The sequence below is a fragment of the Lonchura striata genome, chromosome 2 (assembly GCF_050655825.1).
Source record: "Lonchura striata isolate lonStrDom1 chromosome 2, ASM5065582v1, whole genome shotgun sequence".
NCBI classification, from domain to species: Eukaryota; Metazoa; Chordata; class Aves; order Passeriformes; family Estrildidae; genus Lonchura; species Lonchura striata.
In genome coordinates, this window is record NC_140704.1 from 112,261,688 (window position 1) to 112,288,188 (window position 26,501).

Genomic DNA, 26,501 nt, shown 5'->3' on the forward strand with positions numbered 1-26,501 from the left:
CCTATCAATTTTTCCTCCCTGATTGTGCTTTGACTGCCTATATCTGTTCCTTAATGGAACATCTTGACATAAAATGTGCAGACAACATGTGTGACTACTAATTGAGGAGGTAGGAAGTTGTTCTTTAGACTAGCAGAAAATACTAAGGAGACGCTTTTTCACAGAGTAATTTCTAACTTTCAGCAGATAAAGATTTATAGATTCAAGACCCGTAATTTTTAATAACCTAGCCTGATTTTTAAAACTGAGCAGGCAGAATACTATTGATAGCGTAAGCAAGGTAACATTCAAAGAGACGGATTACTAGATTCCACAAGAAAGGGAGCATCCATTTTATTCCAGATTCATGCTGGCTTCAGGAACTCACATTTCCCCCCCCTTTGGTGTTCTCCCACTTCTTTCATCTGTGCTGAACTCTCTGAAGCAAGCCTTACCTTTACGACCGTCACCAGCCCGTCGTTGCTGTTGGGATCGGTCAGGATGGTGAAGCGGCCCGTGGGGTCCCCCCCCGTCATTCGGTACAGGGCGTTCCACGCCGGCGTATGCGGCTGGTCTTTGTCTGTCACCGTCAGATTCGCTACGATCACATCCACCCTGTTCTCCGGTACTTCCCCGTAGAACTGCAAAAACCATGGGAACACTTCACCTCATCTGGAGGAGCATGCAGGAGCCACACCAGGCTGAACATTCATCAAAGCAGGGCAGCCCATCTCTCTTCACTGGAGCTCTGACAATTTAGCTAATGAAGTTTACCTGAGGCCACCCAGAGAACCAATGGCTTGATTCTCTTGTCAGCTTTTGCCTTTTGGTCAAAAGCAGAACACAGCATATAGGGAATATATATTCAGCACATATTTTGAGTCTGCCTGCCAGTATGGTATTTAATAAGTAATCAATATTTACTGTCTGTGACTATAATGAGAGAAATAGAATGGTTATAAATATGCACATCCTTCAGTAACTCCTATCCTGTACTTACAGTCATGGCAGTGAACTCTGGAGGATTGTCATTGATATCTGTCACAGTGATGACAGCAGTTGCTGTGTTTGAAAGACCATATGTTGGGTTTCCTTCCATGTCCGTAGCTTGAATTATTAATGTATATTGTTGTACTTTCTAAAACACAAAATAACAACATAAGTTTCAGACAAAACTAACATTACCATAGGACAGCAGGTGTTCCCAAAATTGCACTCTGCTAAGCAATGGAACATATCGCACAGTTTATTCTAGTTGGCATTACCCAAAATGACAGGAGCAAAGTTTGTGCCACAGGACCACAGCAGCAGGTTGCTTATATTGAACTACTGTTTGACTTTCTTGAAAGGCCATCAAGGTAAGGACAGGCTGACTGCTTCCTACTCTAATAAATCAAACCACTTTAGACAGTTAATGCATGATCACAGATTTAACAATGCTTTTCAAATGGTGAAAGAAGAGCCAGAGTGCATTTTATACTAAAACAGGGAAAGTCCTCAAAAGCATTTGAGAGCACTGAGCCAAGGTAGGTTTGTTGGCCAAACGACCACAACTGCCAAGGATTTGTTTCAGCCAAGCCTGAGTATAAAACTGCTGCTGCAACTTCTTGTGATCTCTATGGAAACCAAAGATGTCGAGGCCAACAGGGACAAGTAAGGGCACTGTGAGAAAGGGGGAGGGAAGCACCAAACGGGCTACTTCCATAAATGTTAAACACCCTGGCTGAGTATGGCAGCCATGGGCCCCCTCTCCCCGCACTGCTGCTTACAGCCCTTGATCTGGGCACTCACTCCCCCCTCGCAGCTGGAGTGGGTCCAGGGTCCCTAAGCACCAGAAACGCCTGGCGGAGACCTGACCTCAGCCTGGTGAGCTGCTTAAAACAACATCCACAAGGGTCTGTTAAAAAAAAACAACCATCATAAATATACTTTCTGTATAGAATTGCTGAAAAAGTTTATTTTAAATCATTGCTCTCAAACATTGTGCATGCTCCTTCATTTTTCCAGTTCATTGTCCTTCCTTGCAGAGAAATGTTACCATTCAGTTCTTCCCAAAAGAAAGGACATAAGGAGCTGCTATTACTTTGAAACAGCACTTTCACAAATGGTTTACTAACACTGGCAAAAACCTTTTGGCAAAATAAAACTATTTCAAGGAGGGTCTATTTTTATGTTTTGGGGATTTTTTTTTTCCACTTGGTACATTATTTCCTTCCACTGTCTAAAGAGTGGGGTATATGACAGATTACTTCTCATGGAAACAATTTATAGAATAATGAAACATGCTGAGCTGGAACGGACCCATCAGGATCAGAGAGTCCAACTCCTGACCCCAAGCAGGACACTCCTAGAATCACACCATTTACAAAAAGGAATTACAGGTATTGATACAAAAAATAAGCAAGGATAATTCCACTGATAGCGTTTAGCTTTCTTTCAAACTTTGGCCAGACAGTACGACAGACATGAGAGGTTTAACGGTTTGCACATTTCGAAGCATCAGCAATGAGTCATGGAATAGAAAGTTTTTCAAATAAGCTGTACAGATCTTTATAACTCCCACTGAAGATAATGATTTATGCTCATGCCCTCTTTCATACAGAAATTCTTACAAGACACTGTAAGGGTATTGCTACATATGTGTATTGCTATGTATGCATCCAACAATTCTCTAAAAAAAGCAAGACTAGTATAAAGTCTAAAGAAATGCAGTATACATGTTTAACAATGCATAAATAAATAAATATATATATGTATATGAATTCTGGCTTGGAAAATGTACTTGCAAACTGACCTTTCAAATACTTTAAACATCTTAAATGTTTACTTCATGACACCAATAAAAGCAGCAGTCATGAGGGAATCAAAGAAATGCTTCTACCACTTTCATCCAGGAAAAAATAATACTTTACTTACTGTGAAGCAATAAAATCTAAAGCAGTATTGAAGCAAATCTCACTGCCATATGATTCTATGTTATTGAAACAGCAGGTGCTTCTGATTCATCTGGGTCTTAATACATTGATCCCAAGAAGCAAATTTCATTAAGGAAACTCCATTATTATTACACAGAGACCCAGCTTCCTTACAATCATCTTAATTCCAACAGAACTGGCACTCTCAAAACTTCCCCAGAACGTGCCCCAAAAGACAGCAAATCAGTGTTTTTGTTTAGTCCCTTGGTTTTTTCCCTCTTCCCAGCACCCACATAAAGCAGATCAGCTGCTGAGAGTGAAATTTCAGAAAACAAGCACACAACTTTCCAGGCATGGGGAAATTGGGGGAGGTGGGTCTCTTTTTACTGTGGTTTGAGAAGCAGCCAGGAATGAGCTGTGGGGCATGTGTCAGCAGCCTGCACAGAGACTTAGCAGCAACACATCTAAAAACAAACTGGCAGCTTCAAGAAAGAACACAGACCTCATCAGTTCACATCTTTCCACTTCAACACAGGCCAAATAAAAGAGCACTTCACTGAATTAACCTCACGTGAGGCAGGAATGTCAGTCTGTAAATTTAAGTACCCTGCCTGACTTCTTCAGCACCTCTAGCAGTAAGGCAGATGTTTTAATGCTGAAGTGAATTCCACAGCAATAATGAAAGAAATAAGAGCAGCTGGATCTCATGAAACAGCATCTTTTGAGATAACAAATGAAAGATTTCTTCTGCCTTAAGCTGAGTTTCCTTACCTAAGCAAATCTCCTCCTGTGCATGTTAGCACAAATAATGCATTGTGCATGTTAATCTAAAATACCAGCAGATGAAGAATGCTATCAGAGGAACCACTTTTTTTTTTAATGCCTATAACACTTATGCTCCCATAAAAAATGTGTCACATTATTTAAGAATTGAAAATTCTGTCTAGCATTTTATGACTTTAATTAGAGCTTTATCAAGAGAGACAAGACTCATAGAAAAGAGTAGAAAGGCAGAAGTGGGCAGACCAGCTGGGGCACACGGACAACAAGGCACTCCCCAGCCCCACTGTCAGAAGACGATTCAGCCTTGGCTCTCTAGACTCCCAGTCAATTTAATTTAATTGACTTCCACAAAATGACTCAGGAAATGGAGGAAGCAAAGCTTGGGAAGGAAACCATTTTATTTCATATTAGTCTAATTTAATATTTGAATGATTTAACATTAACCATTAATATCCAACGTGTTCCAAGAAATGTTTATATATACTCATTTGGGTATCAGCAGAGTGATCCATCAGGAAAACTGATGGTGAATGACAAGGCTGTTCATGTGAAGGTCTAAGCTCCACAGGCAGCTGGTTTCTTCCGAGTTAAATCCCTCCAGTATAGCTAGTCACCAAGTGATAAAACCTCATGAATTATCGCTATGTCCTTCTGAAAGTTCATCTGTCAAAGATGACCAGGGGATTTTAAAAACAAGGGCAAAGCTGCCCATCATTCTTTTAATTTAATAGGGCAATACTGTAAAGTTCAGGGTTTTCCTTTGCTCAAATCCCTTCTCTTCAAAACCAACTTAAACAGAATGAATGTTAATAAAACCTCAAAAATTAATTGCAATATCTAACAGTCTGTTTAGCTTTTCAAATCTTCTGATTGCTCCTTTCAAACTGAAATGCCTCAGAATATTAATAGCAAACCCAGAACTTCAGAAAGCATTTTTATTCTCCATTTTAAATAAGTATAAACAAGTAGTTAAAAGATGAACAGCAAATACAGTACTTGGGATTTAATGAGCTAAAATGAAGTTAGTAATACAGAAGTTGAAACAAGATGTATTCAAAAGGGGCTGGTTAGAATTTTATAGCTTGTTTATAAAATAATGCTTATCTCTTGTGAAGTTTTCAAGTGGTTTAAAAGCACAGTTAGTGTGACAGATTTGGAGTTGGGAGGGAAATATTTTTATTCCCAACCTCACAGATGACTGAATCAGAGCAGAGGATCTGGCATCCTCCTTCTCCAGTGATGGGCAGAGTGAAGAACTGTCTAGACAGGATGGACCTTGCTCAGCATGTAGCAATGAATTACTGACAGATTACTTCTTTTTATCATTATTACTATTGCATTGCTCTCCTTTAGTGTGTACCTGTTTCTTAAGAGCAAACAGGCTTATGGGACAAGATCCTTTCCATGACCCCAGACGCCAAGAGTAACTACACGCATGGAATACATAGGATTCCATACATACAAGTCCAGTTTTCATCCCTAACATAATTTTCTCTCCTCTGAGATTTTGTACTCTGGGACTAGGAAAACAATTGGTGTCAACAGGGTGAAGAAGGGGAGTAAGTTAAGACTGAGGAGGGGGAGAAATATTTCACAGCATCATGAAATTGTATGGACTAGAGGTGGCCTTAAAGATCATCTAGTTGCAGACACCCAGCCCCGGGTAGGGACACATCCAATTACACCAGGCTGCTCAGAACACCATCCAGCCTGGCCTTGAACACTTCCAGGGATGGGGCATATGGAACTTCTCTGGGCAACCTGTTCCTGTATCTTACCACCTTCACAGTAAAGAATTTCTTCCTTTTATCTGATCTAAATGCACCTGCTTTCAGCTTACAGTCAACTCCCCTTGTCCTATCTCAATATGCCCTTATTAAAAAACCCCTGTCCAGGCTCTCCTCCAGGCCTCATTTAGGTGCTGGAAGGCAGCAATAAGGTCTCCCCAGAGCCTTCTCTTCTCTAGGCTAAACAGTCCCAGCTCTCTCAGCCTATTTTCATAGAAGAGGTGCTCCAACCTTCCAATGATCTTCACACCCCTCGTCTGGACTTGCTCCAGGCAGGTCCACTTATTTCCTGTGCTGAGAACCCCAGATGTGCACACAGCACGCCAGGGGTCTCACAGGAGTAGAACAGAGGAGGAGAACTACCTCCCTTAACCTGCTGGCCATGCTGCTGCTGATGCAGCCATGGGTATGACTGCCTGAAGGTGCACATTGTCAGCTCATGTCCATCCTCTCACCCACCCACCATCCCGAGCCATCCATCTTTACAATATTAAGTGCAACCCAACCCACGGGATTAAGACCAGCCCTACCTCTCGGTCAAGCCCAGCTGCTACAGTGATAATGTCACCAGTCTCATTGTTGATTGTAAACATGTTCGGAGAGGGGCTGCTCGGGGCCTGTGACAAGATTCTGTATCTCAGCATCCCGTTCTGGGTGTTTGGATCATCAGCATCGATGGCAGTAACAGTCATCACGTAGGTCCCTAGCAGCAGGATAAATAACTGATGTTATATAAACAGTTTACACTCATATTATACAAGATCACTTTACAAGCAGTGGTCAAAGCACATATTTCTTTTGGTAAAATCTGCACATTCCTTCTTTACTTAAAACAAACTGGCTAAAATCAAGACTCACCAACAGAGTAATTAAAATACACAAGAGGAGATAAAAATACTCTATGTTTATAAAAGACTACATTTGCTTATAACTGAAGAAGCTACATAAACAATGAAATCCTACAGTTCTGCCACAAATAACATTTCTGTAACTAGAGAACATCTCATGTTTAGATACTTATGTTATTAATTGGGCCAAAGGAAATACACTTATTGTTCAGAATTGGTGGACATACTGCTAGTGACTGAAAATCAATATCAATAATACTCTTTCAAAAGTCTTTGCGATAGATCTCAAATGCCAAGTAAACACTGCAAAGTTAGAAAACACATTTCTGGTGCTAACCTTTCATTTTGCACTTCTGACAAATTAAGGAAGTGGTTTCAGCCATAGTGCAAACTTTAGTCTGAGCTGATTAGAATTTTAATGAGATCTGAACAACACTTAGGTTTTCTCAAGAATTCAAATGACACTGATTTCAAATCCCAGTATTTGCAAAGCTTCTGGGAATCAGAACTAGAACTGTATAACTAGTGTAATTTTGGAAGTCTCTTATACCCTGCCCTGTCAACTAAATGAACATCAATGTCCATCATAAAAGTAAATGTAAGAAGTGTGATGTTATAATTAAGATTTTGAAAACCATGAACCAGAAGTCATATACTTAGAGCCTCCCCTGGTTTTAGTTCATGAACATAGCAATTTCACCTTTTGGAAATGAATCCCAGTGTGCCAAAAATGTGCATTAAAAATAGGGTGAAGTAAGAAGGTAAGAGTATCTGAGATTTTGCTCATGACACTGAAGACACCTTTCGAAGTACTATAAGGTTTGAAGGCACTCCCTTCATCACATCTTCAGAATTTAATGTAAACACGATACTTCAAAATAATACCTCTGCCTCCCAAAAGCCCATGTGTTACCTGGCTTTGATCCCTCAGGGACTGTTCCATTCCAAACCTGGTGTAAGAATTCAGGTCTATTGTCATTCATGTCAATGACATTAATAACAATGTCAATTGGATTTTCCACCTGGTTTCCATTTACATCCACTGCGTGTGCTCTCAGCTGCAAAAATTATTAAAAGTATTAGAATTTGCACAATGTATATGTGCAAATAGATATAATAATAGTGACAAGAAGTTTCAGGCCAGACATTTTTAGCTCAGTGTATTTTGTTATCTGTCACTGCTCCCTCATATAGACCTTTTAAATTTCCAAGTTGCTAATGGAACTGATATTCAGGCTTCCAAACTATTCTAAGTTGCAGACTTTCTTCTTTGATTTTATAAAAATTATTTCAGATCATGCAATTTTGATTACTACTAGTGCCTCTGTCATATAGAACTCTGGTTTTAATAATGACTATTAGAAATTTTTCTCTAAAAATACACAGATTTAAATGTAAATCCGTGTATTTAGAGTGTGGCAATTGCTAGGGAAAATAGAAACTTTCTCCTATAGCAGTCTTGCTGATGCCCATGATGTATATACACATATCTTATGGCTATAAAACTACTACAAAGCAGCAATATGGCATTATTAACTCACCACTCTGGAAATTGCTCATATAAATGTAACTTCCTAAGTCAGCAAATCCTGAATAGCCAATGTCAAATTCTCAGTTAAAATCTTATGCATGCCAGAGCTGTTGTTTGAGATCCTTTCACCCACACCTCCCCCTCAGATGCCTCCTGCTGAGTCCTCTGTTTGGGAGCAGCACTCAAAGGGCTCCCCAGAGCACAAGGCAAGGAGCGTTTTAATCCACAACACACTGGAAAACTCTCTCCAGGAGCTGGGTGATTTCAGCATGGTTTCCCAGAAGCACAGCAAACTTTAGGTCACAGCCTGCTCTCCCCCTCTTCTTGCAACTTTCTTTTTCCACTGGTACTGGAATCTGTGGTCTACTTTGTCGATTTTTTTTTAGAGCAAAGAATATAATTTTCATAAGCTGACAGGCCTAATTTACAATTCTATTAAAATGCTTAGATTTGCCCCTAAAATAAAAATTGGTAAGTTATTCTTCCCATCCATTTCTCAAATCACAGCTGCACCAATTCTAATAGCAGTCACATCCTAATTTAAGTTGCTGAATTAAAAATAAACTTTTGAAAAGTATACAATTCAGTGGAGACTGTGATCAATGGCCTGTACTTGAAATGTAAGCCACAGTACCCATATTTCAATCTTTTAAAATTACTTTACCTAAATACATTTAATCACTGTTTACATATGTTAATGTATTTAAGCTGCTTAAATATAGTAAGAGTTAGCCTTATTAAGTACAATAAATACAAATCTGCTACAAACTCTTCAAATCATATCTCATACAGAACTAAATGGTGGCTGCTCAAGTCATGTTTGAAGCAGATGTTCATCTTCAATTTGATAATCTGATTTGTGGTAAATTAAACTCTTACATGAAAAGAAGCAATCTGCTCCCGGTCTAAAGGCTTCGTCACAGACAGCTGTCCTGAGATGGGGTTGATGATGAAGATGCCTGTTGGAGGCTGGTCAGCTCCCGGGCCAGTCGCGCTGTACCGCAGCGAGAGGCTTTTATCACGATCGGACCTAATCTGTGTGGCAAAAAGATGAAGTTTACATTAGCTACTAACAAGTGCAGGATGGGACTGCTGCTGAGACAAGCAGCAGCTCTATTTATTTTCTCCTTGCTCCTTAAGATGTACTTGTAAAAACAATTATTCTGGAAATGGTACAGAGTTGGTATAAAGTCTGAATTTCTTAACAGCACTCTTTGTTAGAAACTGGTTAAAGGATGTTCAGAAATGTAAAATTATCCCTGTTTATTTCTTAAAATAAAAATGATTTGTGTTAAACAAAAACAAATACTTTAAGCAGAATATTTAGATCTTAGAGAAAACATATAGTATTGTAAAATTACACAGGAAATTAAAAGTCTGATTTGTGTTTCTCCTTTTCTCCTATACCTTTTCAGCCCAAAGCTACAGGCTCTCTTCCATGACAGGCCATCTCTTTAGAAACTCACTATTTTTGCTTAAACATTGAACTTGTTTCATATTCCAAGGAAACAACTGAGGGGCAGTGCCTCTGTGAGGAGCAGCAGAATCACCAGTGCACACATAGAACAGAGTGAAACTGTGTCCTATCTACTTGGGCTAATGTTCTGCCAAGTTCCAACAAATTGATCATGACCAGCCAGTACCAGAGTTGGAAGCCAGCCCAGAAGAGGTTGGCTCCTGCAGTGGCTCCTTGCAGTGGCTACTTCTGGGCAGCAGAATCCTATGGAGGAGCTGCTGTCCTCATTCCATGAGATCCAATTTCCTTTGGTCTCCTGGTGCACACTGCTTCCTGCTCACTCCCACATAATTTCCTAGGCAAAGAACTCCAGTGCAGGAGACTGGAGAACTCCTGAACCAGCACAGATACACCTTAACACCTACCACCCAAAACAAGGTCATCTTCCACCAGCAGAGATGCATAGGAACAAGTTAAACCCCAGGAAATTGGATGCATCCCAGCATGCAATGCACAGGTAGCAAAAAGAAACCAACCCAAGAGACTCTGATAAATGTCTGGATGATGAACAAGACATCATTTACACAAAATCTCTTCAAGAGCTCTCTGAGGGACACTGAAGCCACACTTCTATTAACTTCCTTACCCTAACTAATTCCTGAGGAAAAGGTCCTTTGGAATTTTCTGGTAGGTTGATTGGAGGAATAACCCAGTCTCTCTTCTGCCTCTTCAGAGAGCTGCTGTGCTTGTATTGTTGCCATGGAAATATGATTTCTTCAATTTTCCTTTGGTCCTTTCCCAGGTACAAGATAAAATTAAGCACATGTTAGAAGGAGAATTACTAGCAGACATTATAAAGTAACTCAGGTACAATTACATAATTGACTGAAAGACTGTCTTTCCTCTGTGTTCATAGAACTGTTTTATTTACATTCACAGTGCAGATTGAAAAAAAACAGTATCATTTACAACTTCACTGAAAAATTATAAGAACCCTTTTTTTCTTTATTTAACTAGGAAGAGAAAGGGAATTATAACATGGCACTGCTGTGTAAACTATCTGGCACTACTTTCTGAGAAGTAGTTAATATTTTGCAGAATTTAATAGTATGCCTTTATGTATTTCTCATTAGCTAGAGCTTCAGTTCAGGTAATGTGCTACTGTACTCTAAATTTAGATCTGCATGTGCTATAATGTAATTTGAGTTCCAAGAGAAGTTTAATACATACTGGTAAGGAATGTCTCAAATATTTATGACCCTATTAAATCCCATAGAATTAATGCTGTAATTATTTTAAACCTATGTCAGCCATGATGGATGCAGTAGATGACCCACTTTACACACTGGGCATTAATCTCTGCTGGGTGCCAACATTCCCTTCCTATTCCCTTCTATATCTGCAGTCACTTCATCCTTTGGATGACAGCATACACAGCTAGCTTGCTTAAGGTTGGAAATGGGGTGACAAAAACATCTTCCAAATCTTTTAAAATAAGAACTTGTTTTAATCTAAGCAACTACATCACAGAGTATGAACAGACCCCCAACTAAAGGCCAGATTCTACTCTACATGCTGATGGTAAGGACACCTGAATAGTGTCTTTGGGATAAACAGGGCATGCGCTGGCACATCTAAGCATCTGCTCTTTTACTATGCTTCCATGAACAAAATGACAATATTTCCACTGTTAAAATCATGCTTTAGCAAATTTAACACAATCACCAAGTAAGCAAACAAATAACAGGATTACACAGCAGTGGTCTCCAGTGTGTTCTCAGGAAAAATGTGTTGCATAACCACATTACCTACTTTAGCATTATGCTTAAATCTTCCATGTGTACCTATTACAGGCATGTTAACCTATGAATAAATTTTGTTCTTTATCTGTAAACTAAGCACTTCTCCTTCACTAAGGAGAAAGCAAGAAACAGCAGGCAACAAGTAATATGACAGAAAAAGGTAAACAACCTAATACACTTTTCTAAAGTAAATACATTGCTAATTGCATATTGCTATGTCTGATTTTTGTTACAGTACATGGTTTATCCTGTGGCAGCTTCCAGCAGAGGGAGACGATCTTCCTTACCAAGTAATGCTGGAATCATGAATAATTTACAATCTCCAATTTGATTATGACGGGACAAGACAAAGCCAATATTCCCTGCCAGAAGTGCTTTCCTACTTACTGCTGTAAATCTACAGTTCCCATCTAATAAATGTAACTGATGCATTCTATCAGAGATTTGTTTATTTTGTGGTTATATTTAACCGCTTGAATAAATACTATAATACTTTCAAGCAATATAAAATAAAGAAATGGCTGTATGAGGCTTAAATTCAGGTATAAATCTCAAGCTATACAAACAAAAAGCTCAAATACAAAGAATCCTATATAGTTAAACAGGCATGTCTTTCCATGCCTTAGCAAAACTACAGAATAAAAGATGATCAAAGTTCCTTCTAAAGCTCCACCTTTGCATGCACTACGTGTCCATTAATAAGCTGGTTTATGGAGAAGTTCATGACTGGCAAAATTAAACCCCTATTTTTAGGCCTCTTTGTGGAGATACGTTTATACAGGCTGCACTAGGCTCTTGTTTTACCTTTTCTGAAGCCCCTGTGAAGGCTGGTTCAGGGGTTAGCTTCACCCTCATTTGCCATTCTTGCTGGGTTTCCTTGTCTTGAGCAGACACGACAAACTCAGTGGGCCCCGCTGAAAGTTGAAAGCTTCGCTCTGCATAGACCACACCATCTTCACCTACTCTGAAATCTTCTGGCTCGCTGCTACCAAAGTGTATTTTTTTGTTTCCATCACAGCTTCGAAACCTCACTGTAAAACAGACACAAAATGGCAAACAAACAAATTTAAAAAGCGGCCCACTTGAATTCACTGTGACATCAAGTGCACTCAAAAGCAGAGATACTTAACTTGCTGCTGCTATTATCACATGATATTAGAACTTAGGACTTGTACTTTACCAGTCAGTCCATGCCACATAACAATGATATTCTTCTGTGGAATGCTAAGCAGAGATTTTAACCCTAGACAGGAACAGCCTCTCTCCTACAAATTTACCTCACCACCAGCAAGAAAACCATCTCCTTCCATGCCCTATGGTACATTTCTGTCGGTTGCCAGTTGGGTTTGCATCTCAAGCTCCGCAACGATCCAGTCAAGCTGATTCATTAAAAACACTCAAAAAATTTAGTTACACTGCAACCATAACTGCAAACACAACTATGCTTCCAGCACACTCTCTCTGCCAATAGGAGTAAGGCAGAAACCTTGAGATATGTTAAAAATATTGAATTCTGTGCCTACACCAGCCTCTGATTCATCTGTGCCATCTCAGAAAGATTACTTATGAGCTCTGGGACTGAGTTTCCTTGTCCCTCATTGACAAGATGGAGGAGGCAATAAATGCCTCACAGGGAAAACCTAATCTAACAGCCTTGAGGTTTTATTTTGGTTTGGAATTTTGTGGTTTTTTGTATTTTTTTAAGCTATGTTCTGTACCACACACATCTCTTTATCTACTTAGGCATTACCTATTCTTGTTTAATTTCCTCCCTTCTTCCTTTTGCTGTGTCTGAAAAACATACACTGGAACAAGAAGTCATGAAAACCAAATGTAGAGATAAGGATGTCTTGTGCACAAAACAGAATTGGTAACTGTCTTCTCTACCCAATTATTTTCACCACCACTTATCTTCTAGGTTACTGCAAATAACAGGAAGTAAAAAAATAACAGTGTGCTTTTATAACCAATGATCGCTCTTTAATGTTTCCAAAGCATTATGAAATATTTTGATTGTATGGGCAATAGAAGTGCAAAATACCATTAAGAAGGTTGTGCTGAAATCCACATAGTAAAGATGAAGATGAAATGAGGCTTTATGCCTCATTTCAGCTACTGCACTTTTTATTTTGTGCTAAACCATGCAAAAACTATTTAGCTTCAAAACCTAAAAGTCCCTCTCAAGAAAAATCACTACTAAATGTCATGCATCATATGCTTTCTTCTGTAATGCACTGTTTTCATCAAGGTACTAAGAAGAATCATACTTTTTTGTATTTGAACTTTAAGGACCAAGCTGATGTTCAGATGCCAGACTGAATTTCTTCCCTTACTGCACCCTTTCAGTTATCCAGAATCCCCCATTTGTCCTCTCCTGACAGAAAACATTGTATATTAAAAGGGTCCATCAGATACAAAAAGGGACAAAGCACAGCACTACTCTACAGAAATTATATACCATCAACCTTCTTAATTTTAATCTCGCTGAACTGGGCAGGGATACTGCTCTTTCCAGACAGATCCCGAAGTCTGAAGGTCTTTTCTGTGAAAGGCCAGCCTCACCTTGGGGAGAAGAGCATGCCATGTCCACAAAGCACTGAGCCCTGAAAGAACAAATCTGCCTGGGTAAAAGCAGGGCTGCTCCTGTGATCCTCCTTGGAGAGGTTGCCTCTGGTCTTCCTCATAAGCGAAGAGAGTGGTTTTCTAAAACTCTAGTAAATATACCTCTCATGTAAGTTTTCATATATTTAAGCAATTCCTATGGCACCTCAAGTCCATCCTACCTGCTTTATCAGGTTCAATGACTTCCTTCACTATAATCTACAGACTACAGGTCTACAGAATTTGGAAAAGATGACAGATCCTCTGGTTTGCTATTTGCACAGGAGGAGAAAATTGACAGGCAGAAGCTCCAGTTCCCACATGTTAACCATCCCACTGACCTTCCACTTTTTTTAACCTGGGCAGCTTGAGTCAGCCCACTGCAACACTAGGCTGAAATGCAATAGCCAAATGAGAACATGCATTACTCTAAGCCAAGAATATAAAGCTACTACTTAAAGCAACTACTCCAGTATGTAGAAATTACCACAGTCCTAATTCTGTAATTCTTGTCCAGCACAGAAATAAAAAGATGTCCAAGAAGAGCTTACTCCAAAGTCACTACATCTAATGATGTAAGAATGTAATGATTGGACTATTAAACAGTGCTATTTGTACTTTGTTAAAGAAGCACAGATGACTGAGACCTCAAGCATGGAGGAAGCTGGGCATCCTCAAAATGCCACCACTGTTCACAAACAAACCTCTCAGAAACAGTTCACATAAGTAAAAAAAAATAATAAAAAAACCACCAGCCAGCAATATAACCCATATTTCTGTGCCTCTGCTAACCTCTCACCTCAGCTACAACTGTTCTCAAAATCTGCTTTCCAGAAAAGTGTCTTGACCAACAGGACAAACAGCAAAGCCATCTCTACCTTTGGCTCTTCTCAGACTTACTTCCAAAAAGTACAAGAGTGGGAAAGAGAATGAAGATTAATCTTAGCTTTGATTATGTTCCTCAAAAAGGTGAAAGCTAAAATGAGTATTTGTCATTACAGTCTGAAAGACCAAGACAGCACAACAATATTTAAAAAAAAAAAAACTTCTAACAATAGCAGAATATATTCCTATTTTAGATATTCAAATTCATAAAGAAGAAGATTTCTTTCCCCCCATCTCTTTACATACAGACTCTAGCAGAACAAAAATAAAACAAAAACTCCACCCAGCTAGCCACTTCATTGATATTCTTCCCCCAGGCGACTGTGTATTATGAAATTCAATGAAAATCCCTTCTTCTGACAGTATCCTGGTAAAAACATATAAAATTGTCAATGTGAGAATTATTCTCCCTTTGCAAGGAGCACACATTAACGAATTACAGTCAAGTATAACCATCTATAATTAAATTCCCTTGACAGAGTACAGGTTGTGCAGTAGCTATTCTCCCCCCAACCACATGGTTATCAGTCTTGTAAATTCGATTTAGATCACTTTGCTTCATTTTTCAGTGTTCAACTAGTATGAACAAAGAGTGATTTCTGACAGTAGGTTTTCAGGCAAAGACTTTTTTTTGCAAAAATGCTACAGGAAATATTTTTTTTACTGTGAATAATGACTGCTTATGCAACCATGTTCTTTTCTAAAAACCACAGGAAAGGGAGGCATACGTTCCACAAGTCAATTTTTGTTGACAGATCAATCACAGATTTTTTTTCCCACTTAGAAAAAGGTTAACTAGATATAATCTGCAGAATCTTAGTCACTTTATATGCAATAGAATCATCAAGTATCTGATTTTACTGCTTTTTAATAACACTCTACATAAATGATCAGATAAGAGTATCATAATCTGTAAAAATAACTCATGGATTTTAAAGCATTTTTGAGTATCCTGTGCATCTTCTGAAAGTATTTACTTTTTATAAGTATATTATTTGAAAGCCTGGGAAGTATTCAATCAAACTCAAAGATAACTGTTTCAGTTTTAGAGAGAATACTTTTGGTCATATAAAAGCAGTAATATGAAACATGGGAATAAATTAATTCAGTTCACAGGCTCAAAACAGGGCAGTACGCAAGCAGATTTATAAATGTAGGATCTTCAAACAGAAGAAAAAATTTATTCATTATTAGCGCATGATTATTATTAAATATTATACCCTAAGACAAAAGACCATTAATATCCTAATTTGAGTCTTCTCTTAAAACCAAGGCAAGTATATTCTATTAAATAAAGAATAAAAGAGGACCTCTAAGACTACAACATTGCAAAATGAAAGCCTACTGTTCCATGGTATTTAAGGAAGCTTTCAGTTTAACACTCTTGCATGGAAGTAATTACAACATATGCATACACGTGTAGTGTACAAAACGTTAAGAACTAGACATGCAAATTCATTTAAAGTGCACTAGAGATCAACACCACTCATGCTCAGGTCTAATGAGATAAATGATTCATAGTATCTATAAAATACAGCTGCTGATGTTGGTTTGCACTCTTTGACAATGTGCTTCTGCTCTTTTTGTCCTAGGCAAATAATATCAGAATTACTTGATCCAAACAAGGACTGAGCAAAAAACCTCATGCTAATAATATAGCCCACTGTACAATATTTAATGAACATATATATTCATGTGCAACACAGAATATTAATACAACATTTTCATTACTCATTTTGATAGTGAGACTGAGTTTGTCATCTGGATTTTCTTTCACTTAGAAAATAATTAAATTCACATCTAGGTAACATCCACATGCATACAAGCACGCTAGTGTGCATCCTTCTGTAAATTTGTTAGAACGCTACTCCTCTTGAATGCTCTTCTCAATGCCTAAGCACCAACCTCAAGGCAAAGGCTCACTTAGTAGACATCATGGAAAATTGCAACAAATGCCAAGTGCTAACGACACATGTACTTCAGCAATACAGTTAAGAGTGTGCATCAGAAAACAGAAAACTTATAGCTATTTAATCCACTTGGGATCATTTTGCAACAGACAAAACAAACAGAATAAGAAAGCATCTTAGGTACAACTACCTATTAGATACCACTTTTACCTTTGACAGATGGAGAAACTATATGGAAACATTCTGCTTGAACTGTCTAGCCATCTGCATACTCAATATCTGAACACTTTCCAGGAACACTCTGTATTAAACAAGTCTTTACTCCTCAGAGAGAGAAGCAGGAGAAAACTACATGAGAAACTCCATATAATGCTCCCTCCCCTCAACCCAAGCTCTTACTTTATAAATTAGTAATTTATTCATACTGGTTACTTCTGTATCTGTAAGATGATCTGTTAGTCCTAGTGGCATAGTGCACATGCTCATATTTCAGGTCATGGCTTGTTGGAGTGGCATGTGTAATGCCCATGAGACATCCTTTACTATAATTATAGATGACCTTCAAAAGAACTGGGTTTTTGACATCCTGACAAACTGTTATAATCACAAAGAACTAAAATACATTCTAACTTGCCTTTCCCATCACCACCCTTAAATTTGGCCTGATTTTAGAACTTCCTGAAACCATCTTGAAATCTTATTAAGTATTATTTAATATCTGATTTTCTGATATATGTGTTGTCTACATCAGCCAGAAAAATGTTGTTTGAATCTGCAAACTGAGAACATTAGCTACGGAAATAACCGAGTCAAAATAAATATGAAATATAATCAGGTTATTTTAGGCAATGGCATTTCCCTACCTGTATTGTAATTCCATTTGTCATTATATCCTTTAGAGATATTTCCATACATCAGCGTTGTCTCTAAAAGTTTCTTCTTGTGTTTTTTTTCTAATCCCTTTTTCTTCTCTGCTTTTATATTTACGACCTGTAGTTTATCCCATACTCCAGACCATCCAAAAATCTCAAAAGCGCTACTCATTTTGAGCCTCGCTGCAGTAACCAAGCTGTGACATTTGAAAAGAAAGCTGCCTGTCAAAAGACAGCAACTTACCAAAGCCTGCTAATTCAGTAATTGCTTTTGAAGACCTGTGCCTTCTACTGAGCACTGTGTTCTGCCACCCCAGCCCACTTAGAGTAGAGGGCTCCAGGCAGGTCACGCAAGCCCAACTGGAGTTCTGCCACTTACTAAGGACCAAATACAGCCCATTTGCTTCTAAATCCTATTTACACTTGTCTTCAACATCTTTACAGCCTGGTTCCATGGGTAAGCCTGGTTATGAAGCTCTCAAGTGGCGAAGAAGTATCACATCAGAAGGTTTCAACTGAGATGAAACTGAGGATGTATTCAAGCTGTTTACCAACTTTAGGTGTTTCATGATCTGACTAATAGCAGTTTAACTTCCCACTTTTCCACACTGAACTGTTTGCTTAATTGTCTATTCAGTTAGGAAAAACAATAATTAAAAGGAAAGGTGATTTGCAAGAATTAGTTTTAATTCATACTGTACACTTTTTTCATTAATTGAAAGCAGTTTGAGTGATCTGCAGTAGGCATTAGGTAAAAACTAGTACTGATATATGACTTTATATATATGACTTTTTCTCTGGACAAACAGGATGTTGAATAGTCTACTGTACAAAACCCCTAAATTCTTCCAAAAGTTTTACACTATGCTGGTAAAAGTAATTCGTACTGGTTACCACAACTATGACTCAGTGCAATTCTCTCTCCTGCCCCACTCCTGAGACTGCTAGTTCTACATAGATAAATATGCACGTTTCCTAAAATAACATATTTTCAAAGCAATCTGGCAGTCTGCATGACAGAAGAACACTGGACATAAATCTCCCTCTCCCTATTTCTGCAACATATTCTTTTTCATTCTTAATTCGTACAATTACTGTGAAGATTTTTCTTTTAAAGAATTTTGCTGCAAGGTACAACTGGGAAATAATAAAGCTCCTTCCTACATTCATGAAGACTGCCTCCTTATGAACCCTAATAATTCAAACATTAAGGTCTATTTTTAAAGTATTTTCTTTCATAGGTAGCTATCACCAGACTGCCTAATTCTTGCATTCACAGGGAAAGACTCACACAGTTCTTCAATAAAATGCCATCTAGTTTCCAGTTCCCATAATCCTCTTTGTTTACAGAACAAAGTCGTAACAGGCATGCCAGAATGAAAATGGGGATAATGTTCTTTCTATTCGATAGAAATCCTCTGCAGCTTTTCAGTACGGGAATACCAGCCATCAGCAAAACACAGGACTGGTATCTCAAACAGAGTCCAAATTATATCTGATTCACTGACTCTTTTCAGTCCTTGCCTCTACCACTCACTGGCACAAAGATCTGTGCTTTTCACACCCCTTTTGTCTTTATTTTAGAAAAAATAAAATGTAGAAAAAGAGAATAATCATATTCAAGAGGGAAAGTATTAGTATTTCGACAACTGCTTTTGTTTTAAAACACAAAAAGGTTTCTTTCAATTTTCCTCCACTCTGTGTTGTTTAAGGCAGTTTCTCTATAGATGAGGCTATAGGCCCCTGCAGAGTTCTGCACCAGCTTTTTTCTAAATGATGCTAGCTGAAAGAAAACTCAGTAATAAATGTCATTTCTGTACTCTGGAGTACGCAATGCACCTTTAATACTTCCCCAAGTATACCATTCTACACAGTAATAAAAAGAAGGATTAAACACTAATCTCTTATACCCATAATGCATCAACTGACTACACCTGCTAAAATCCAATTTGGTAATTAAAAATGTATCTACTGAGTAGTCAAACCAGGAGACTAAAGGGAAAGTACTGTCTCTGCAGATAGCTAGCAGAAAATAGTTTCAAAATTGAGGCACTTAACACAAACCTATTTTTACCTCCATTCGTTTTTATGTGACCTTAAGCAGAGTAAGAAACAAATACCTACAATTACAGTGCAGCAATTAAAGGGCAGTTTTTGTGCTACAGTAATGACTTAAATATCAAGTAAAAAATTGGATAAGCTGCTTTGTGTTTTATTCTATCTTTAGAAAATGACAAAGAAGTTAGCTCTTTTTTTTTTCCTTTTCCCTCACTAGCAATAAGGAAAGGGAGAACAGAGAATAGATGCTTTTTATGTTCTCTATGCTAACTCTTCTTGGCCTGAAGTCCTTTTAGGCGTCAGGTTTCAAGTTTTTTTTTTTCCTAGCTCTTCTCTCTTTCTTCTTTATTGTTCTTTCTCCTTGCATTTCCAGGTGTTCTGTTTTCTAGTTTAAAGAAACTTACTTTATTTCCTGATGCACCAATTTTTCCTGTCCCCTTTCTCAACTGTGCTCCTGACAGAGGTGCTGAGGTGTCAAAGCATTGCTAATTTCAGGCTGCAGTTTAGGCTTGGAGCACACCTAGGCAGAAAGATCATCCCAGGCTGTCTTTACAAAAATAAACAAATACCTAACAAACTAAATATCCAGGCACCTAGAGTTTCCGTGAAAAGCCAGAACTTGCTGAAATATCAAATGGGGGAATACTTACAAACGAGCTGATGATCTATTTTACAAATTCAACCACTCAGCAGCTTTAAACAGTGGCTTAAGCCCCCACACTAAAAGGGGTTTAGGAACAACAACAGAACATAGGAGAGAAGCATATATCACTTTTAGGCAATGTGTCACTTCTTACCATGGAAAGAAATACAACAAAATAAAATTAGGGATTTTTCTCATTAAATTACAGGACTATTCAGGCAGAACCGAGTGCTGTATTTGAATTGCATTGCATCAAACAAAAATTTCCAGCACAGACAAAATAGCAGGACTCCTCTCAACAATTCATTAAAAAAAAAAGTCTTGAAGCAAATGTGGGAACATTTAATGCTTTGTATTCTGCTGCATACCTCAGGATACCACCTGTTTCTTGAGATCACATTTGGAATTCCTGCCCATGTGGCTATGGATGCTCCAAGGGGAAAGGGGACAACTCTCCCTAAACTTTCCTTTCAGCTTCACAAAGCAGCACATACTTGAATGCAATGACCCTCTACAAATACCAGTACAGATTTTCCTCTGCTTCCTTCCCTCCTTCCTTCCTTCCTTCCCTGTCTGGTCTGCCCAACACTGGTGGTTTTTGTCATTCTCCCACATGTTACTCCTCTGGGCATGCTACGGTCTAATTTTCCAAAGCTGCAATTTTCTTTATGACTTTTAAAAGGTCCTTAGTCATACTCTAGTCACTGTGACAGCTTTGTGCACCAGCTCTTTGCTAAAAGATGAAGGTGTTATCCTCTGGGGGGAACCAGCCAATGGACATAGACACAACTGCACCAGCATCCCCACAGCAAGCAGCAGGCACGGCTGATCTCAAAGCAGAACCACCCCGTAACACAGGGATGCTCATTTCCTAAGCAAATGGGTAATGGGGAAAAAATACCCTGCTTGAACACTGTGCTTTTGTATTAAACAAGGGCAAGAAACCTGCCAGTTGCCAAAGGGCATGGAAGAGACAGCAGAAACAGCCCAGCAGTATTTACACTGATGTGGTTAGATAGCAATAAAATCCATAAATCCCACGGATTATAGTATCACTGGATCATGTCCAGTAGGCCTCAGGCAGAAAACTAGTTGGCATGGCAGCTTAATAGTATCTAGTCAGACCTCAGGTTTTCATCATTATTATTCTTAAACAGAGATATCTGACCTTAAAATTCAGAAAAAGTTCTTGGTGACTGGTGCAGGCTAATACAGAGTATTTCACAGCCAGGCCACAGTAATGCTGCCTGTAACAAAGCAGAGTTGTATGTCTATCATATTACGAGGGAGTACCTGTGGCTGAAAGTAACCCCTAAATGGGTATTCACTCCTTCTCTGTATTGCTTTCAACATTTAAAATAGCTAAGGTGACATGCAAATTAGCTGATTACCATTAAAGAGGGGGAAATAAATCAGGAAAATGCCTGATTTCACATATTTTAAGATTATTATTTGGATTGTTCATGGAATCTTGTTATAGCATCTTTCCAAATATGCCTCACATTGCCCCTCAATGCAATATATGTGTGCAGATGCCTTAAAAAAAGAAGAACCACTAGTATTAGAATTAGATTTCATTAGAAATATGTAGGAAATTACTTGACATTGCTGACTATGGAAACTCACCTAAAACACTGCAACATCATAGGGAAACCTTAATGTTGTCATCAGTCCACACAAGGGAGCAAAGAGTAATTAGTAAACACATTAAGTATTTCTCCTCACAAGCTAAAATAAGTACAATTATCAGAAAGAACAAATCCAGTGCTGTAATACTCTCTAGCAATTGGCACTTGATGAATGCTCTCAACTGATTACTAATTATTTTTATCTTCTTGGTTGACTACCTAAACCATATTCTCAATGAGACGAAAACCACCCATCCTTGTAAGGTCACCAACTATCAACAGCACAAAAGGAAAAGCAAAAGAGGAGGCGAAAATTGGACTTTTTGTGCCTATGCTGCAGAGTGGGGACCTCAAACTCGAGTATTTTTAAATTATTTTTTTATTTCATGTAAGGCCCACTTGATTCTAGGTAAATTAGACAAACACTGGCTGCAAGCAGAAGTAGCACTGTTGCTTTATATTTGACTGCACCATACAATGCAAACTCATTAAAATTACCAACATGAGGTTACTTGTGTAAGTCAAAATTGAAGTGATGCTACTTTCCTTCAACATCTTTTACCATTTTTTGAGTATCTTGTCTAGGGATTACAAAATTACGAGGCTCAGATAATCCCCTCAAATTCAAATTGACAGTAATAGAATTGACAGAAATAAAAGAGGCGTTACACCAGGAAAAAAAACAGATTAAAAAACCATTTTCTTAGCAAAATGCAGACAAGCATGACAGCATCACAACATGGTACCAGGATTAATATAGAAAGGGGAAAAAGAAAATAAATCCTTGGACACAATTTGCAGACAAATGAGAGAAATACAGACAGACTTCATTCAAGAGGGAACTTTCAGTACTGCAAAATTAAGACATACTTCAGGATTCTATGCCAAAGCAATGCTGTGCAAATTTATGCAATTTATTCCAGGTGGAAAGAGAAGAGACAGACCTGGATGAACAGACTCTTGTTTTACAATCATGATTCAGTCTAGCCACAGAAGAACAGAGAAGAAAAAGAACAGATCTTCTGATATATTCGAAGATACTCTTCCTATGATAAATGCAGCTTCTTTTTTTTTTTTTTTTTTTTTTTTGTGTGTGTGTGTGTGTCTAGACTTTCCCGTGGGCCTTGTGAGCACAAAACACTTGACATTCAAATTGTGTTAGACTGGAATAATGCCTGAAAATAGCAGGGGCTTGACTGATTGAACTAGAACTGAAAATTCTACTTTTAGCAAAGCCCAAGGATGAGAGCAGGGTATTACCTTTCTGAACCCCTTTGCTGGATTGAACAGTTACATGAGCTTTGAGACCAAAGATTACAGTTATAAATATCAATGAAAACCCCACATGTGATAATGGCTCCTAGAGGGAATCATTAGGATTCGTTTCTGGATGTGGCAATTAACCTATTACTGTCTGAGTCAAGACTATTTTGCTGAGAAGCATTGAGCTATTGCACTCTACACAGTCTTGACTTTTCAATTATTAGTCACAACATTCTAAGTTTCTTAGTAAAGATCACACAGCAACACCTTCCCAATGCCCAGACTGCATCCCAAATGTCTGGGAATTATTTCTACAGCAAATGGTGTAACAGGACTGCTCCCTGACTGGGAGTCCTAGGTACAAGATGAAAATTGGATAACTTCTAACATTTACATGAATCAAACATAATACAAATATCTGAACAATGGAAACACTCAATAACTTGCAGAATCAATCCATCACAAAAATGGAACTAAATCTTCTTTTAGAAACCCAAGTACTCTGGTATTCCAATAGAAGGGCACTCCTTGCTTCGCTTACCAGAATACTAAATATTCATTTCCAAAAGGAATTTGAATGGAAAAGCCCCATTGTAACAAATATTTTAACATTTCAATGGCTATTTCAACTGCCATCTGTATTCTTCTCAATTTTCCCCAGCCTCTGAATTCCTCAAAGTCACCTGTGGCATTCACTTGCAAGAACAAACATCTCTTTTCACTTTCTCTTCCCAAAAACAATGCCAGCTTGAGAAGGGAATAAAGAAAGCCATGCTACGCTTGCTGTATACTTCAGAAAATACTATCCAATGTGTTCTACAGTAATGACTGCTGATCCAGAGACACTTTTCCTTAGGATAAGCATTACCATGAACATCTTGTGCAAAAATCACTGAAAAGCTGTGCTTTGATGGCTAATATAAGCAGATTCATGATCTATCTGAAAGACTGTTAAAGCTACTCATGACAAAATTCTTTCCTTTCTTGGTGCACGATGAACAGTTCCTCTCTAATACTATACTCCAGATTCGTCTTTGTGTGCATGTGAATATGCTTTTGGCCCATAAATGCAATAGTGTCACCAACAGGGAGAACACTAAGTCATTCAGTGAAACAGCATACTGAGTTTCTGTTGAAACAAAACTACAGAGCATGAAATAGCAACCTGTCATCAGATGTTGGCACTCTTGACATTCATCAGTAGCGATAAAAAACTGCTCTCTCCTCTCACCTCTGTCTGAGCGACCTGACAGCCATTTGCATGCAGGTGTGGCCAGCCTGCATCCATGGGCAAGGACTAGAGCCTCTGCAGTGATATTTAGGATCTATTTCACTAGGATTTAGGGCTGTGTTCTAAGAAAGTTTAAAAAACCCAAAAAGCTACAGCACACAAAGCAAAAAAAATTCTCATCAAAACAAAAACCCACCCCAAAACCCACAAACTAATCCAACACAAAAAACTACAAAATAAACTGTCCCCTCTCACATGCACACCCTGGAAATGAAAAAAAAAAAAAAAAATAGCCCCTGAAGCTAAATGCATTCTATTAATGTCAAGTAATTTTAATGCAGGTATTCTCCACTAATTCGTACTTTCTATTAAAAGGTGCACATTCTAACTGGAACATAAATCCATATTCACACCACCCTACCCCATTTTATAGTAAAGGCATTCAGCTATTCAGGAGGAGGCTCCCAAGGAACACAACCTGAGAGCCCGCAAACACAGGCCCAGTAATTGTCCAAATGGCACTATCCAGAACCCATGGTGTCACATTTTCAGCTTTGTTTGGACAGGCTGCTCACAGTCCTTGTACTGCACACCTTCCTGCCAGTGGAGAAAGTCTACATGGCTGGTGCAACACTTTGATGAGGTAATCAGACAGCTTAGCAAGCAATATAATCAATTTAATTTGCCCATCTCACCTGAGCACTCAAGAGTCCAGAACCAACTCTTATTAAGTTAGGCAATGCTTACAGTAAATGAGTGATGTGTTATTTTGATTTGCCTCTCAGGGCTCAAGATCACGGTATCTAAAGCTGACCTTCCCATGAGAAATGGATTTCTGCAAACTAAAAGCAGCCTCTCCCAAAGCAGGAGGAAGCAGCGAGTGAAATGGAACAGATCTGACCTTACAATAAACATCTGAGCTACATTTTAAAGTACTGGTACTGAAATATTATTACTTGGCTTTGATATGCTGCCAAGAGAAAGCAAAGAGCTACTGAAAATTGAACTTCATTTTGAGGTCCTGTCCATTTTTCAATAATCCTAGTGGTACTGTGTACATAATTTAAGGATGTTACAAAAGGCAACATATTATGATGTCATAAAATAATATTCATGTGAAGTTCTTAACAGATTCATGCTTAGTAGTGTTATAAATAAAAAAAAAATCAAAGAACATACACATGATGCCACAAATTAAATACATACGGTATCTTGGATATGGAGAAAGGCAACTGGGGAAAATTAACAAGATTTTTGGCTCATAAGAACACAACATGACTGCTGCTCATTACTAGAAGTTAAAACATTTATAAAGTTTACTACAATGTGGATTTTTTTATTTTATAAATGCAGAAATGTAATTTTCAATGTACATCTGTTAGCATTTCTACATTATAGCCATAACTTGCAGATTTTCAAAACAAATGGTATAACCAATCTACATGGTTTTTCCTTAACTCTTTTATTGCTGAATGTCTCCAACAAACAATTGAAATTTTTATTTGATGACCAAGGTAACAAAAGGAACTTGAGACATGAAATTTTAGTCACTGAGCTGTGATTTATCTGCACTACTCTCAACAAGCTCCCATGATAAAAATCAGTAATTGCATTCAATTCTGTCTTCAGATCACATTCAACTGACTCATGCCTTGCTATGCTACACAACTCTGTTTTTACAGTAATTCACCTCCAGATCCAGCAGATTTCTGCACTTTTGCCAAGTACTGCAATGTAAACTTGTTTTAATATTAATTAATATCCTTAATACAGCTTGACTCCACCATGTCTTTTCTTATCCTACCTTCTTACACATGACACAACCCTATTGTCTGCCTTAACATTTTTCAACTACATGTCTTTGAGAGGTGTTTGCCATAAAATGTGTCCATGTTTTTCAGGGCAGTACTGTCACCACATAAGTGCTTGTTCTATCATTCTACCAAATGAGAAAGATAGAGAGAGAATAAGAAAAGTCTCTAAAGGTAGAAGACCCCATGGTCTTCCCAAAATCTTGATGTAGGATGGCAGAGCCAAGACAAACGTCTTCCTCTCCTGTGTAAACTTAACTTACAGTATTTTAGGGGACAGCAACATTGGACACATCACTCTTTCCGCTATTCTATCAAATGCATTCTCTTCATCGCATTCATGCTGTGTTTACAAAAAAATCAGAAACTATTCTTAAATTAATTTTAAAAAGCAGGCAAGACCTAAGTGCAGAAAACTTCCACAGAGGAATCAGAAATCAGCACAAAAGTCTGTAAAGAAAAATTTTAAAGCCATACTGAAGTAATTAAAAAATGCAT

The 26,501-nt window shown here is 38.2% G+C and overlaps 1 protein-coding gene across 2 annotated transcripts in view; it reads right to left on the reverse strand.

Moving 5' to 3' along the window:
* The window catches only part of CDH2 (cadherin 2), a 114,144-nt gene that overhangs the window by 25,970 nt on the left and 61,673 nt on the right, over positions 1 to 26,501 (reverse strand). For both annotated transcript variants that reach the window (XM_021525736.4, XM_085572044.1), the window contains exons 3-9: positions 11,906 to 12,132; positions 9,946 to 10,092; positions 8,723 to 8,878; positions 7,226 to 7,370; positions 5,995 to 6,167; positions 980 to 1,117; positions 435 to 620 (exon numbers count right to left, since the gene is read on the reverse strand). In XM_021525736.4, coding sequence (XP_021381411.1) covers positions 435 to 620; positions 980 to 1,117; positions 5,995 to 6,167; positions 7,226 to 7,370; positions 8,723 to 8,878; positions 9,946 to 10,092; positions 11,906 to 12,132 — 1,172 coding nt within the window. The remainder of the gene's footprint in view (positions 1 to 434; positions 621 to 979; positions 1,118 to 5,994; positions 6,168 to 7,225; positions 7,371 to 8,722; positions 8,879 to 9,945; positions 10,093 to 11,905; positions 12,133 to 26,501) is intronic.